We start from the raw sequence: 17,899 nt of genomic DNA, 5'->3' as shown, positions 1-17,899 counted from the left end.
CTTGTTGGATTCAGCTTTGTACATTATCAATGCATTTTAACCTGTTGTGCTAAATCATTTATCTAATTTTTTAAGTTACTAATTCTACTTATGATAAACTTATTATCTGTACAAAAAAATCAATTACATGATAGCGTAAAACTTGCTGAAGTTAAGCAAATATTGAACAAAACTTAAGCTAAAACATGTTGAAGTTCACCAAATAGAGAACAAAACTTCAGCTACTAGAATGCTTAAGTTCAGCAATTACAAATAAAAACTTCAGCCAACACTAAGTTTACGTGAAAAACTTCAGCTAAAACATGCTGAAGTTCAGCAATTACAAACAAAAACTTCAGCAAATAGAGAACAAAACTTCAACTACTAGAATGCTTAATTAAGTTCAGCAATTACAAACAAAAATCTCAGTAAATAGAGAACAAAACTTCAGCTAACAAACAAAAACTTCAGCACATTTGGTTCAACAATTTTTGCTACTTTAGGCCCGCCTTCTAGAATGTTGAAATTTGCGTAATTGCCTTTTCTACTTCATGCCCGTATGCTGAAGTTACACAAAAAAGTGGGTACGCTTGCAATTTTTTTTACAAAGCGGGTATAAGTTAAAACGTGACCCAAAAAGCGGGTATAGATGCAAATGCCCTGATAACGTGTTGGTTCTAGAATATTGGTAAAAATAGCACGGTATAGCCAGTTTTCGGACTGGTCATTCAAAAATAGCCAGTGTTTACGAAGTTAATGAAAAATAGCCACTATTTTACTGCAACAGAGACCGATCCAGCATAATATACTGGAGATCGGTGCACCTGTGTATGAACTCCAGCATATTATGCTGGACCGATATACTTTGCTGACTCCAGTATAATATACTGGAGACTGGAGCACTGGTGTTCCAAGCTCCAGCATTATACTAGACAATTATACTTGGAGTTCTAGTGTACTTATGCTGGAACTCCAGTATATTATGTTGGAGTTCTAGTGTACTTATGCTGGAACTCCATCATATTATGCTGGAGTTTCAGCATACTTATCCTGGAACTCCAGTATAATATGCTGGCGTATTTTTCGGGTTTTGAACGGTGTTTTCGCTCAGATTTAACTTTACATGAAAAGTGACTAAATTTCAATTACTTTTGAAACTGTGCTATTTTTGAACGACCAGTTGTAAATCTGGCTATTTTTGAATTTCTCCCAGAATATTGTCCCCTTATTTTTTTTTTTTTGGCCCAATTTCGAAAAATTGATTCAAGAATGCAAAAGGGAGCCTATTCAATCAAGGAAAATGGAAATGCGCATTTGCTTAAAATATTTTCCATTCCTTAACGAGGAATTTAGAGTCACATGAGCTTGCTTGACAGTGTGCGTTCATTGTTCATTATTTGGATGCTTAGGTATAAGAAATCGGGGAAATTATTGACCAATTTTTAATGTTACATGTTCCTAGCACATCCAGTTGTGTCTTTCCTATTCCTTTCTCCCCCTATCATGTGTGGCATCAACGCGCCGCAATAACCCAAAGGCACCACTTCTCCACATTCCTTTAAATTTTTCCCTATAAAAATCCCCCCTATCCCAAAATATCCTCCAACACACTCTTCTACATTTGCTCAAAATATGGCCTCTCATTTTCATCTCTTTCTTGCCTCCCTTCTTGTTCTTCTCTTCATCTCACCTTCCACATCTCTAACTTGCTCATCTCAAACATTTTCCAGCAACACCAAATTCACCAATTGTACTGATCTTCCTGCTCTCAAATCTTTCCTCCACTGGACCTTTGACCCCACTAAATCCACCCTATCTGTTGCCTTCATTGCTTCTCCAGCTTCCCCTGATGGTTGGATTGCTTGGGGTCTCAACCCCACTGCCCCAGCTATGGTTGGCACACAATCCCTTATAGCATTCAAAGATCCCAAAGGAGCCATGGTTGTCAAAACTTATAACCTTACTTCTTACAAATCAATTACAGAGTCTAAGATTTTGTACAATGTGTTGGATTCGAAAGCAGAGTCTTCTAATGGGACCATGAAAATCTTTGCCACGTTGGAGTTGCCGGAAAATACGACGACGGTGAACCAAGTATGGCAGGTGGGACCCGCGGTGAAAGATGGAAAGCCGGTGGTACATAAGTTTGATACTGAAAATTTGGCATCTAAAGCTATTCTGGATTTGGCTGCTACTTCTTCTGCCGGTGATGGGAATAAGAATGCTGGTTCCTCTGCAAGTAGTAGTAATAGTAGTAGCCAAAGTGGAAATGAGACTGGAGGATCTTCAAGAATTTTGAAGAGTGAAAATGGTATTTTTGCCTTCTTGTTCTTCCTCGGAGTCTTGCTTTTGCAGCTTTAGATGTGCTTTTAGTTTAATTTTTGTCTGTTTTTTGTTTGGCAATGTAATAATGACTGCTAGTGGTAGTGAAAAAGGAAACCAATCTACAAATATTCCACATTTATGTTTAATTGTATACTACTACATTTTATTATAATGTTCCTTTATCATTCTAACCCGCTTGTTCTCTGAGCCTTTTAACGTGTTAAACTATTACAGCACAATTCTCTAGCCATTTATTATAAAAGTCAAGTTAATTCTCGGAATTAAATATTATATTAATATTATAAAATATGTCTACTATAACAAAATTTCACTATAGCAGTCAAAAAATTTCGGAACAAACAAGATTGTTGTAGAAAGATTTGACTGTAATCCATATTTTAAAGTATAAATTTTCATGATTTAATTACAAATCTACAATAATCATTAAGATACTAAGACCAATTTGGTAGTCCGTCTATTCCAATTTATTTGGTATTCTTTTCTTCTTAGTTTGTCTCGGAAAGAAACAAACTCTTTTTCGCATAAAAAATCGATCCTTTAATTTTACATTTTTCGTTTTACTTTAGTAACATGTTTTTACAATCCAAACAAGAAGCATGAACTAAGTCAAATCTAATTTCCAGGGAAAGTCTAGAGTAGTAATGAGAAGTTACGTTGTAACTACGGTAATACCAAAAGGAGATAGAAGTGGTGATAGGTGTGGCGCATAATTTAATTTCAGCTACTGAGGGGGAGGGAAGAATGATACTCTATACCTTCCGTTTTCCCTTTCTACTTTAGTTCCTCCTTAATTTTTGTAACTTCATTTTTTAGTTAATGCTTGTAGTATCAACAATAAGTTTTGCAGTGAGAAGAAACAAAGACCAATGATGGATCGACTAGCAAAAGAAAATAAACATAAATATAAATATTTTAATTTCTGAATATGATGTTACAAGATTCTTTATTTTTCTCCATTCGGGGACGGGAAGAAATGACAAGAGTAGTATTATCGGTTGGGTACCAAACCTTAATTTACGACGTAGGATAGGTGTTTCTTTTTTCGGTTTAATTATCTGGTATTCGAGACTCACGGATTCTACTAATTCAAATTTGTAGAATAGTGAAGAGCTCTCTATCAAAATACGTTCTTTATTCTTAAAGATCAAGTTGGAGGGATCTCAACCACTCACCTCACTCCAAATTTGTGGTAAGATAGGTGCTGTATTAATTAGATCGTACCTACTCAATCGTCTACTTTACTATACATATGGTGGTTATATTAGTTGAAATAGAGTTATAAATTGTCCATTTGTATGATAACTTCCTTTTCTTTTAAAGAAAGAGGCATCTTAAAGTTAATGTTTCCACCACGTGAAAAAGAGAAAGAAAAAGGAAAAAGAAAAGTTGCTTTAACGGAAAAGAGCAAAACGAAGAATCTCAAGACCCAATTATGTCCTACCATTCCCGATCTATATCAAGAGTGTGGCGTCTTACGAATCCTTATGTATTTGTATAATTAATATTCCCTCCCATTCATATTAGATGCAGTAATTTCATTTTTAGTCTGTTCCAAAACAAATGACGCATTTTAAGTTTGGAAATAATTCAACTTTAAACTCTTTCATTTTATCAATTTACCCTTAATGAGATGCTTTTATAGCTATACAAATGTCATGGACCCACAAACCTTTTACCCCTTAAGCTTTTAAGACCACACGTCTTAAAGTTTTTTTTTTCTTTTTTCTTAAACTCTGTGCCGAGTTAAACTACCTCATCTAATATGAAGTGGAGGGAGTATTTTTTTATTAAGTAGACTACGTTGATGTAGTGACTGCTTCCATTTACAACACGCTGTCAACCTGAGAGAGTACTATTGAATCACGTGGCATGGACATTTTATTCAAGCAGTTAGTTGCACATTCTGTAATTTTGCACTTTTGTGCATGTGCATATCAATGCATAATCTTTGAACGACTTTTAACTACATGATAAAGTATTGTAAGTGATAGAGTGATGTTGTTACACTTAATTGAGATTATATTCAACCTTTTGTGCTCTAATTCGTAAATAAAAATAAGTTCTAGATTGCAGTTTAAGTGGACGAATAATTAAGTTAATTAGACCCTTTCTTTTCAGACTCCAAATGGTAAACTGATTTGTGTGCGCAGCTCTATCAAATTGAAGTTCAGTCTGATTTTAATTTAATTAAGGTGTTGAGAATCACTTATCCAATTGAAAATGGGTATATGTTCAATTTGTATGAGATTGAATCATCAATGTATGCTTAAATTTGATCACTTCCAATTGTAGTCTTAAAAAGATTAAGTGGTCGCTGTAAATATAATCCGATCTAAAAGTTCGGAGTCGAATCCCACAGAAAATTAAGGTTTAGCTACAACTGTTCACTATCACCAAGAAGACAAGTTCGAACAATTCCTATGTTATAAATATTAAGATTCTTATTATGTCTAACTAATTAACTAACAAATTAAAATAGTAAATTAACAACTAAAGATACTAAGGGTTAAAGACAAAATTAAGGAGGCACGTCTCCTATAATTTTGCCTAATTATTCTCTATTGATCGTGAGCACTTCAGGTGTCGTAATTCTCTCCCAAGCAACTACAACAATTTACTATACATATTATCCTGAACTACGCTAGCTGGCACAATCTCACCGCCCACTATGACCACGTCAAGGTGTTGTTATTCCTAAACCCACCTTTAAACCTGCCGTATTGATTCATCATATACGTTAGGAGTGACGTTGTTCAAAAACTACCTAAATATGTATCCTTTCCCAAGCAATACATAATAAATAGACACAGTCAATTAATGGCCATTCAATCAACAAAAATAAGCACGTAGTTGAACAAGTAAAGAAATTAAAAAGCTAAATTATATTCAAACTTAACAAGAATTCATCCTCCAAAAGGTTCCATCAAAACCCTAGATAACAAATTAGCTATTCATAATAGTATGCAAAACTACAATACTAGAATTCATAACCAATAATGGAAATAGAGGAAGAAAGAGGAGAAAACATGGAGTTGAATCCTTCTCCTTGCTCCAAGTGTGTTCTTACCTCCAAAGGTGTTGTGTAACCCTAAAGTAGTGTCTCCTCCTCCCAAATTTGTATTTTAGGATGTATTTATATCACTTAGAGGTGATGAGGGCCGGAATTTTTCGATCCAACTTCGGATGGGAGAAGCTGGAATCCGCGTCTGCCTTCGGACAGCGCGCAACCTTTGACGCGGATTCAGCTTTTGAAAATTTTCCATTTCGTGAAGCGATCCGTGCCTTTGCTTTGCTTTGCTGTTTTGTGCCTTCACTTTTCTCCTTTTTCGCGTCCGTTTTCGTGCCACGCACGAGAATAGACGAGCTCCCAATTCTTTCCATCTTTTTCTTTTTGTGTCAAATTGTCATATTTTGATCATTTATGATCCAAACTCGTTCCAGAAACACATAATGAGCATATTTCACTTTAAAAACCACATAAACTCCCGCGACTCACACAATAATTAATATGTAAATATGCTAAAAATATGCACTTTTATCATTTATCAATGTTCAATTTGTATGAGATTGAATCATCAGTGTATGCTTAAAATTGCCCGTCTTAGTATTTCTTATTTTTATTTCGTCTTTAGAGGAAGGAGAAACTTAAAGATTTCCACTGTTGGGAAGATAACGAGCAGATTCCTACAAAGTCAAACGTAATACATCTGCAATTTACCTACCTAACATAGAAGTAAAGTCCCTATAATTCTGGAGAGTTAAGTATCTCATATGATCTTGACACCTTATAATTAGTATTTCATTGTTTCGAAGAAAGACAAAATATAGTTAGAGTCGTGAATGTCAAAAATCATAGCAGTTTTTTTCTATAAAATGTTGAAATTGGAGCTACGACCATTGAAAAATAACTACGACCATGTGGATCTTTTATTTAATATTTAATTTAATAGAAGAGTTGAATAATTGACTAGCTAGCTCGATCCTTAATTAGTCTCATCCGCTCCCTACTCAGCCCGATGGAATAAATTAAATTTGGTTGTGGGTTGGGGAGATGGAAGAAACTAGAGACCAGGCGGCCTTTGCTTCAAAAAAATTGAAGAATTTCAACCAAAATATTTTCAACAATTATTTTTTGACCAAACACCAAAGTACTGAAAAATGTTTTACTTTCTTGATGTTTGGTTAAAAAACAATTTTTGCGACAAAAAATATCAAAACAAGTATTATGAAGCAAACACCAGCTGATGAATAGCTTCTCAAAAGAGAAAAAACTTGTCCATAGTCCAGTCCTTCAATTCCCTCTTTCCTCCATAGTCCAGACCACTATTAAAAAAAAAACAGACCTAGAGACCAACTTATTGGTAAGTTGACATTATTTATATTGTTTTGGACCCCAAAGGGGAGAACTAGGAATATAATGGTTATGTTACGAAGAGCTAGAAGCTACTTATTATTAGTAATGATGTTTCTGAAGTACAGCAGGTCAAAAGTTTTTAGTACTCAAATTAAAATTTGATACGAAATTTGTAAATTTGCTTCAACTTTAGCAGATAAACCTCGTCTAATTAATGGGAAAATTTAATTAACACAGCCATCATCATTGATGCATGGTAGCAAACATCAGTTATTGTATCTTTCAACAAAATGAATTGTATATAGAAATTTGAACATGCATCAGACAAACATGCATAGGCAATCATCATGTAGTGCTAATGATTTTTGTGAGCTGTGATAAATCATGATATATATGATTGATACATGTCCTGAACAAAACTCGGCCTCATTAATACATGAATGAATTGCTAAACATGTTGGGATTTACATACACCAAACACAAAGGATCAGCATATGATCTTCCTTTTGTAACTCAGCTTACATATAGGGTGTGTTTGGTACGAAGGAATGTTTTCCAATTTTATCATATTTGGTTGGTTTAAATATTTTGAAAAATATTTAAATTATGAACTCTTTTTCTTTCAATTGGAGGACAATGTTTTCCTTATCAAGAGAAGGGAAAACATTTTCTAAAACTTCTTCTCAACTTTCCTCACCCTATTCCCCACCCTCAGGAAAACATTTTCCAAAACTTCTTCTCAACATTCCCTACCCGTCCCTCACCAACCCAACTCAACATTCTCAACAAAAAAAATTCAAATTTCAGTTTTTCCGTTACCACCCACCCTACTACCTCTCCACCCTACCCCCTCCCGCAAAAAAATATTTCTTGCAATTTCAAATTTCTATTTTTTCGTTTTTCTGCACCACCCACCCACCCTAACCCCTCTTAAAAAGTTTTTATTACTTTTTTTTTTGTATTTTCAATTTCTATTTTTTTGTTTTTTTGCACCCCCATCCCACCGCACCCTATAATTTTTTTTTTATAATTTTAAATTTCTGTTTTTTCGTTTTTCTGCACACACAATCCCCCTGCCCCCCTCCCCCCTTCGGATTTCTTTTTTTTTTTTTTATATATTTTCAGTTTTAGTTTTTTCATCTTTCGGTTTACAGGTTCGAAATTTTACAAGTTCCAAAATTATGAGTTCGGAGGTTTATGTATTTGGAAGTTTTGCGGGTTTAGAAATTATAAAGTTTACGGGTCCAAAAGTTCGCGGTTTCAAAAGTTTAGCGGTTCCGAAGTTTATAAATTTGTGGGTTCGGAAGATTGTTGGTTCGAATGTTTATGGCTTCATGTTTATTGTATCTAAATTATTAATAAATACTCTTGAGAAGTTATTTTCCTTAATTTGCGTACCAAACATCGAAAAATGAATAAGATTACTACTTTTTTTTCAAGAAAATATTTTCTTGGAAATTATTTTTCACGAAAAACATTTCCTGTTATACCAAACACACTTATACATATTTTTTTTATTCGGTCAGTTAACTGTTTGTAGGTTGATTAATCCGTATTCACGCTGCGTAAACCTAGTAAAAAGGGTGTATAAGGTCAAAATCGTATGCCTCTGATTTATAGGCTCGAGGATCCGTCCTAGGCCCGAGTCCGGCCGAGGTCGAGTTCGAGACCGGCTGATTAGACTTGAGCTCGAAGACAAAGTGCGATGCCCGGAGATAGGAGTGCAAGGAATACCGGGGCCAAATGTGCTCGACCCCGAAATAGTACTGTTATGAATTTGTACCGGAACAAGATAGATTCCTGCCACATCCACAAAGTTATGGCGCAAATTCCGGAATAGGATTGTACGATTCCATACTAGGCGGTTAGACAGTTGTACCAAGAATATTCCTTACTGTAAATAGAAATATACCTTATTTAAGGGTTCCCCTAATATATAAAGGGGACCCCAATAATATATAATATGATCTAATTATTTAGAAAAGAATATACTCTCTACCTTTTTGCATACTGTCCATCAGAATTGCCCTTAGCTTTACTGCTCTTACTTTACTTTTTTTTACTTAATTGTTCTTATTGCTCTAAGCCCACCTCGAGGTCACTAAGCTCGAGGCCACCGCTGTTGAGCAACATTGGTTTAATTCGCTTGTCTCTTTCATTTCTACTTCATATTTCTTGATTATTAATTGGTATTAAACTAAATCACGTATCTTTAAAACCACAAATCAAATTTAATTGTTCCTCGTATTTTCGAGGTAAATAGTTTGGCGCCCACCGTGGGGCTAAAGATAATAGTGATTATTTCTTTACTGATTTTCGTTACCTACGCTGCTTTTACACTTTTTCTTGTCAAATTTTTTTTATTTTCAGGCTGAAACATGTTTAGCTCACAAAACGCACCCATTCATGGCAACGAAGGTCTTGGAGAAAAAAACAACGCAGGATTCAGTGTACCACCGATAAACTCAGGGGAAGTACCAAATGTGAAACCTATTGATATTAGTTCGCGCATTGCTTTGAATGAAAATCTAGGCGCGGACCACGAAGGAAATATATGCAGGGAAGCCTGAATGGATGGCCAAAGAACGCAAGGAATGAGAGATGGGTGAATCAACCTCCAAGTGACATTTGAGATGCTACAAGCTCAGCAAGTCGCTATCGCTCAACTTCAAAGTCAGAATAAGACTCCGAATACAGCCGAACCAGCAAACACTCGGCGTACTGAACCAGCACCAGAAAGGCCCAATGAAAGTGGATCGGGGACTGACCCCACGATTATGAGAATGCTCGAGGAGCTTACCAAGAGGATCGAGTCTAGGGAAAAGAAAAATGAAGCCAATGATATGAAGGTGGAAACTTACAACTATCATGTTGACCAAATATCGGGGCACCCCCAGTTTTGAAAGGTTTAGACGCCAAAAAGTTCATACAAAAAACATTCCCCCGAGTGCGGCTCTGATGCCCATTCCCAAGAAGTTTTTCATGCCAGATGTACCTAAATATAATGGGACAACCGACCCTAACGAGCATATTACTTCATACACTCGCGAAATCAAAGGGAATGATTTGAATGACGATGAGATCGAAGCGGTCTTGTTGAAAAAGTTTGGAGAAACGCTGTCAAAAGGCGCTATGATTTGGTACCACAACTTATCCCCTAACTCTATTGATTTGTTTGCTATGTTAGCAGATGCCTTTGTGAAAGCACACGCCGGGGACATAAAGGTGGCCACAAAAAAATCGAACGTCTTCAAGATAAAACAGAGGAATGATGAGATGTTAAGGAATTCATATCTAGGTTCCAGATGGAGCAAATGGAGTTACTACCGATCTCGGATGACTGGGCAGTACAAGCTTTCATGCAGGGTTTGAATGAAAGGAGCTCGATTTCATCTTGACAATTAAAGTAGAACTTGATCGAATATCTAGTTGTGACATGGTCGGATGTGCATAATCATTACCAATCAAAAATTAGGGTCGAGGGCGACTAGTTAGGAGCCCCCTCGGGTTTAGTTCATCCTAATAGATTTGCAGCCAAGCCCTCGAGGGAAACAAACCAGGAATCAAGACTCAACAAAGAACGGTATCAGCCATACGTCGATCGAAGGAACAACGACCCGAGCCATAACACTCATCGGAGCGATCGGAGAAACAATTGAGGTCAAAGTTTTCGGGGACTCATGAGTAAGAGTGGGTTCGATAAACATACCAGCCCCACAGAGGCTCCTCGATTATCAGAGTACAACTTCAGCATAGATGCGTCAGGGATTGTCTCATCAATTGGGAGAATCAAAGACACCAAATGGACCAGGCCAATACAGACCGATCCTTCTCAAAGAGACCCGAACTTGATGTGCAAATATCATGGCACACATGGTCATATAACAGAAGACTGCAAACAGCTAAGGGAAGAAATGGTTCGGTTGTTCAACGAGGGACACCTTCGAGAATTCCTAAGTGATCGGGCTAAGAATCACTTCAGGGAGAGAGATGCAATGAAAAATGAACAAGAAGAACCACAACATGTAATCCACATGATCATTGGCGAAGTCGATGTCCCTCAACGACCTGTGTTCAAGAGCACCAAAGTATTAATCACCAGAGAAAAATGGACTCGGAGCTATGTGCTCGAGGACATCTTATCATTCTGTGTCGAGAAAGCAGAAGGGATATCTTAGCCTCACAACGACGCCGTGGTAATCTCTATCCTTTTGAATAAATTCAAGTTAAACGTGTTTTAGTGGATCCAGGTAGCTCAACAAACATAATTAGATCGAGGGTCGTGGAACAACTCGGCCTACAAGATCAGATCGTACCTGCATCCCGCACTACAAAAAATTTGGCACAAGGCCACACTAACTTTAGCCATCGTTCGGAAAGTGTTGTCAAAAACATCTATGGGAACGCTTATAAAGGGGTGGCCTTTGTTAATCACGAAGTTTAGACCACACTTGTTAAGAGTTCTCTTTAAATATATAGACAACGCATTTTAAGCGTTGTCAACTCAAATAACATTTGGCAACACATACTCACCTATATTACAACGCTTTTAGAGCATTCCATTTCTTAATCATAAAAGCAACCCTTTATAAGGGTGCTCTAAACTTTTCCAATAAAATTTTTTATTAGAAGTTTCCCTCCATTATTGTTCCTAATGAAATATTTGGGAGGGAATTTTTTTTAAAAATGAAATATTTTCTCCCATTTTCTAAAAGAAAAAATGACAGTACAAGAAATATTTGCCCATTTTTTATCCCACACCTCCGTCGACTTGCTGGTGCTGAAGAAATTTTCATTTTTACTGCCGCATCTTCCACCACCTCTATTGCTGCTGTTATCGCTGCTTCCACATTAATGGTTGATTAATTCTTGAAATGGTAACCTCCTGCCCCTTTATTTTCAGTTGTTTCTAGTTTAGGTTTTGATTATTTGAATACTTTGATTAAGGCTTTAATTAGGGTTTTGATTCTTCCCACCCACCTTGTTAGTATCTCCATTGTCGTCCAATACCCAGAGACTTACTCGCAGAGCACTCATCCATGTAATTTGCTCTGTAATTGCTAATATTACCACTAATACTTCAATACCCACTTCTACTACTTTGATTTTGCTCACTCCTTTTCTTCCTCTTTTTGTTTGTTCTCTACCTTAGTGAGTTTTTCTTTTTCTTTGCCAAAAGTTAAGGCTTGTTGTTCGAAGCTCATAATTTTTCTCCAGATTTTGTGAATCATTCAGAACTCTGTTGTCCATATCATGCTTGTGACTGTAAGAGTTGGACTATTTAAGTAGGTTGGTAATTTGTTTTCGGCCCTAAGTCTTTGGTCATATTTTTTAGAATCTAGAGATGTTCTTTGTTGTTTAACTACTGACATAGATAAATTATCAATAAATTATTTGTCCTATTGTTGGTTATTCTAGATAGAAAGAATCCTTTTGTGCTACTGTTCAAGGATTTGCCAGTGGTGGGTGCTTAGAATAGGCTATGGTTTGTTATTTTCGTAAATTGTACTGTTCAACTTCATGGTTTTACATTTTTGTAACCTTTAGTGTTTAAGCTGACATGTTTATATCATTGGTTTATTCTAGTGGTGCAGTACTCGAATTGCATCATGGAGAGCTGAACTAGGTCTACCTGAACTGAATGTTGGAATTATTTAGTTGTGGAGGTAAAAATGTCTTGCTTCTTTAAATTGTTGTTGCTTGACCAAGATCTTGCTTCATCCCCAATTCTTACATAGCAAATTCAATGGGTCAAAGCCGATTTTGTTCTGTTGAAGTTGGCAAAAAAGATAGCCCATTCTTACATAGCTTCTTACGGTAATATTTATTAATGTTTGAACTGATTGACATTTTTTCGTAGTTAAAAGATTATCTAAATGCAAGAAGAATCGGGTGTTGTATTTTTTCCTTTTCACCTATACTTGTACTAAAAACTAGTTATTACCATGTGACAATCATCCAAGATCAATACTTCTGTTGTAGGGAGGGAGTTGGCTATTATCTATGATGTCGTATCTTCTTAAGACCTCTTAGTAATTTCTTGTATCTGGCATTATATATTGCAAAAGGACGTAAAGATCGTACTAATAGTCTTCAAAGGATAGATAAATTGAACATATACATGAGTCATCTGCTATTCTAGAAACTACTAGATAACATGTTTTGAAGACTTCTCCAGGTATGCACATTATACATATACAGCCTGCCTCGATGTTATTGAAGAGAGCATTTTTAGAGGATATACTAGAGTTTTGACGGTGAATTTTATATAAGGCACACCATAAAGTTCTATCTTAATTAGCATGCAAAAGCGTTTAGTCAAATCTACAGGTGCAGGTGCAGGTTTATGTATTTGCACATGCTTAATCATTTTTATGGTCCTTTACTTAGCAGATCACAAGAAATCAATTGCACCATTATACATAATATTTTATTGTCTTTTAGAATTTTTGAGTACACATTTCAATTAATTAGTGCAAACTCAGTGATTATACCTTGACAATCAGTCAAACAAAGGAAGTAGAATTGTAGCGGAAGGGGTATGCTGTTGTCTTATCGATATAAATTTGTTTCCAGATGTCTTTTACATGATTGCATAGTAGTTTCACTTGGATTTGCTACATGATGTCCTAGCATTTTCATCTCTACTGTTTTCTTTGTGGTAGTTTTGATTGTCTTTCGAATATTTATTTATAAGATTTTCCTTTCTAGTTTATTTTGTCAGTTATAGAGTTAATGTCTTGTGGCTATTTGTAGGAGGACAAGGTTTTCAGAGAATTAGTAATCTTAAAATTGGCTAGAGGTCTGCTCCATATAGATTTGATGAACGTACAACATCAAAGGCACAATTGATAACCCAAACATATATGTGTCATGAGATTCACAATTACATGTTAGAAAGGAATAATTTCCATGTGCATCAAAATACGAAACCAATATGAAAGATTTTAAAGTACTTAAATGACAGGGACATAGTTCTTAATATATATTTTAACTATGTGATTAGGTATTGAGATGTCATGTAAACGTGTTAGCCTATGCCAACATTGTTTTTATTTAAAGATGAAGCTAATATTCTTTTTGGTACTGCGAGATATGTTATGGAATTTTAGTACACTATTCTATTTGGAGGTGCTTTTGAACAAGATTTTAATGTTGAACTAGTGTAAAATTGATAAGGTTGAGTTGGTAGAAACAGAGAGTAAGTTGAAACTTGTAAATGTTAATGATAGAGTAATTGATTGATTCTTTTATCCATTACATATTGCATGATACATAGTTCACGAGTTGTATCTTTTTTTTACGTTCTCATTGAAGATATGAAAGTTTATGTATATGTAATTTACTCTTAAATCTGATTATCATCAATTTTGGATTATAAAGTCGTACTCGTCAAACCCATTATTTTTTTGGATCTTTCTTTATCTGTAATAGCATCGTCCTATCAGCTGTTAATTTGGATATGTCTTTCTATATTGGACATGATCGAGTGAATGTATACTTGTGTTCTGGTAATGGACACAACCGATTGAAATTTGAACGTATCTTCTTTTTTTCTTCTATTTTCTGATATGTATTTTTCACAGAAGTACAAAAGAAAGTGTCGATGATAATGCAAAATACAAAAGAAAGTGCTGATGCCAATGCACAAAAAAAACTACTAATGAGAAAACTGATAAATATTGAGAAGTATTACAGTCTACCCCTACTAGTTTAGGTTAGGCTCAAGTCTTATACTTAAAACAGACATCTGTTCTTAGAATAGTGCTTGGTATTTAAATTTTCAAGGGGCAACTCTGTTACATTGCTCTAAGTTTGCACTTGCATATTAGTGATTTCTATCTAATTACTAATTTTATTTTAAATGTGCAGGAAAGTCTTGGTGAGCAGTTGGAAATGGTGGCCAAGCGACAATTTAACCCAATGGAATGTAATCATCAAGACTTTAGGCAATTATGATTTTTGTTATTCCTGATACTGTAGTGATATATTTGCTTTTTATAAAGTTAATTAATTGCTAGCATACCCCTTGATACAAGTTTCTTTATTCGTTGATGTATTACACGAGATTTACTCCTTGTTTGAAGTTCATTGCAAGTTTATGCATTTGAATTATTCTTTTATTATCTACTAGTTCATTGGGTGCTTGAGATCTTCATACTTAAATTTGATTATAGGATATGTACAAAATATAATTCACTGACCGCAATAGTATGGCAATAGGGATTAGCAAAATTTGTGGCCTATATGGTAGCAAAACCTATACTTTACAAGTGTTGCTTTTCGGAGCCACACTTGAGAAGTGTAGCCTAAAGAGTAACAATGGTCACGCTTTTAATAGGTTGTTGCAGTACTTAAAAGTGTTGCCATAGAGGGTATTACGAGCGTGACACTTGTTACATTTTAGGCCAGGTTTTTCACGTGTGGCTTCTAAAGCGACACTTGAAAAGTGTGCCTTAGGATAAAGGTTACGCTTGTTTAGGCTACCCCTCAAAAAACGTTGCCTTAGGTCGAAAAGTGTGGCCTTTTATTAGGCCACAGTTTTTGATAGTTAAGGCCACACTTTTTAGGTGTAGTTAAAGGCCTAAAATGTCCTGAATGACTTCAATATGGCAAGCAAAACAACAAAGGGAGAAATTATCTTGCTAGTAAACGTAGCCGGGACCATACAAAATATGAAGTTCCATGTCATCAAAGGTGATATGAGGTATAACGCACTCCTCGGGAGACCGTGGATACACAACATAAGGGCAGTGCCTTCAACTCTTCACCAGATGATGAAGTTCCCAACAGAGAAAGGAGTAAAAACGATCTACGGGGAGCAACACGATGCAAAGGAGATGTTTGCAATCGAGGAAGTGGTGCTGATTCCAGAGCCTTTGACCTCGGAGAAGTCGAGCACTAAAGATAAGCAGGCGGCCAAATAACAATCACCGCCTCCAGCCTCGATGGAGTCGGAGCAACAGGTAATCGAAGACGAAGATGAGGATTTCCTTACTCCTTGAACCTTCGTCGTTCTCGAAGAATCTGATGAAACCAAATCAACTATCGAGGAGCTGGAATAGGTCATTTTGATTGAGTACATGCCCGAGAGAAATGTATACCTAGGAACGAGATTGACCCCCGAACTCAAGAAAAAACTCATTCAATTTCTTATTGACAATACAGATTGCTTTGCTTGGTCCCATTTAGATATGACAGGGATTCCACTGGAAATCACCACACATCGGCTAAGCACTGATCCCAGGTTCAAACTGGTGAAGCAAAAAAAGAGGCCTCAGTCCGAGGTAAAGCATGCTTTCATAAAGGACGAGGTAACCAAATTTCTTAAAATAGGATCTATTCGAGAGGTAAAGTATCCCGAGTGGCTAGCCAACGTAGTTGTAGTTCCTAAAAAAAGGAAACAAACTTAGAATGTGCGTAGATTATAAGGACTTAAACAAGGGATGTCCAAAAGAGTCTTTCCCCTTGCCAAATATCGATCGTATGATCGATGCCACGGCTGGCCAAGAGATCCTAACTTTTTTCGATGCCTACTCCAGGTACAATCAGATTCAAATGAACCCGAAGGGCCAGGAAAAGACTTCGCTTATTACTAAGTTTGGAACTTATTGTTACAATGTAATGCCCTTCGGGCTAAAAATGCAGGAGCTACATACCAACGCCTAGTTAACAAAATGTTCGAAGAACAAATAGGCAAAACAATGGAAGTTTATATGGATGCTATGTTGGTTAAGTCCCACCATATAGTTCATTTGCAGGAAACATTCAAAATTTTGAGGCAATATAACATGAAGCTTAACCCGGAGAAATGTGCCTTCGGAATTGGCTCTGGTATGTTTCTCGGCTTCATGGTGTCAAATCGGGGTATCAAAATCAATCCCGATAAGATCAAGGCTATCGAGGGCATCACGATCGTTGATAGTGTGAAGGCCGTGCAAAGGCTAACAGGGAGAATAGCTGCCTTGGGTCAATTCATTTCGAGGTCGTCGGATCGGAGTCCGGTTCTTTTCCTTGCTTAAAAAGAAAAAGGATTTCGCATGGACTCCGGAATCTCAGCAAGCCCTAGAAGAATCAAAATGATATCTGTCGAGCCCGCCTTTGATTCACACCCCATAGGTAGATGAAAAACTTTACCTATACTTGGTAGTATCCGAGATAGTGGTAAGTGGGGTACTGGTCCGAGAAGAGCAAGGTACACAATTTACTGTTTATTATGTAAGCCGAACTCTAGGAGATGCTGACTAGGTACCCTCAATTAGAAAAATTAGCACTTGCATTGATAAGTGCATCTCGAAAGTTGAGACCATATTTTTAATGTCATCTTATATGTATATTAACCACCTACCCCCTTCGAAATGTTTTGTATAAGCCCGAGTTATCGTTCGATTGGCCAAATGGGCCGTCGAACTTAGTGGGTACGATATCGAATATCAACCCCGAACGGCCATCAAACCTCAAATACTAGCTGACTTCGTGGACAATTATACGCCGACCCTCGTACCCGAAGTATAGAAAGAAATCCTGCTAAGCTCGGGTACAACATTGGGGGTACGAACCCTTTCCACAGATGGTGCCTCGAATCTGAAAGGGTCCGGGCTTGGCATTGTCTTGAAGCCACCCACGGGTGATACCATTAGGCAATCTATCAAAACTCCAAGATTAACTAACAATGAGGCTGAGTATAAGGCCATGATTGCAGGTCTCGAGCTAGCTAAAAGCTTGGGAGCAGATGTTATCGAGGCCAAGTGCGATTCCCTATTGGTGGTAAACCAAGTAAACAAAAGTTTCAAGGTTCGAGAGGATAGAATGCAACAGTACTTGGACAAGCTATAGATAACTTTACACCGCTTCAAGGAGTGGAATCTGGATCATGTACCTCGAAAACAAAATAGTGAGGCCGATGCACTTGCTAATCTGGGATCCTCGATCGAAGAAGATGACATCATCCCGGATACTTTCGTCCAATTATTGAGGTCCGTGGTTGAAGAGGGTCATGCCGAGATAAATTCAACGAGTTTAATGTGGGACTGGAGAAATAAGTATATCGACTATTTGAAAAATGAAAAACTCCCATCGGACTACAAAGAGTCGAGGGCCCTACGAGGCAAGGCTGCTAGGTTTACGTTAGATGAAGATGGAACATTATACCGAAGAACATTCGATGGACCATTGGCGGTATTCTTGGGGCCAGGGGACACCGATTATGTTCTAAGAGAA

General features: G+C 36.7%; 1 protein-coding gene and 1 long non-coding RNA gene across 2 annotated transcripts; both read left to right on the top strand.

Annotated features, from left to right (window-relative positions):
* The first annotated feature begins 1,554 nt into the window (after positions 1-1,554).
* On the top strand, positions 1,555-2,495 carry LOC104238899 (cytochrome b561 and DOMON domain-containing protein At3g25290). Its single transcript, XM_009793405.2, has one exon. The coding sequence runs from the start codon at positions 1,612-1,614 to the stop codon at positions 2,338-2,340; it is 729 nt and encodes a 242-aa protein (XP_009791707.1). The 5' UTR covers positions 1,555-1,611; the 3' UTR covers positions 2,341-2,495.
* An 8,919-nt stretch (positions 2,496-11,414) lies between these two features.
* On the top strand, positions 11,415-14,812 carry LOC104238898 (uncharacterized). Its single transcript, XR_713983.2, has 3 exons — positions 11,415-11,556; positions 12,266-12,345; positions 14,552-14,812. It is a non-coding gene; the product is annotated as an uncharacterized lncRNA (long non-coding RNA).
* Positions 14,813-17,899: the final 3,087 nt, after the last annotated feature.

The sequence above is a fragment of the Nicotiana sylvestris genome, chromosome 9 (assembly GCF_000393655.2).
Source record: "Nicotiana sylvestris chromosome 9, ASM39365v2, whole genome shotgun sequence".
Lineage (NCBI taxonomy): Eukaryota > Viridiplantae > Streptophyta > Magnoliopsida > Solanales > Solanaceae > Nicotiana > Nicotiana sylvestris.
Note: the sequence above shows the minus strand (reverse complement) of the source record. Positions and strands in the feature narration are given on the sequence as shown.

What these genes read in the sequence shown, in the direction of transcription:
- LOC104238899 (XM_009793405.2), top strand. Translation starts at nt 1,612, where the DNA reads ATGGCCTCTCATTTTCATCTCTTTCTTGCCTCCCTTCTTGTTCTTCTC.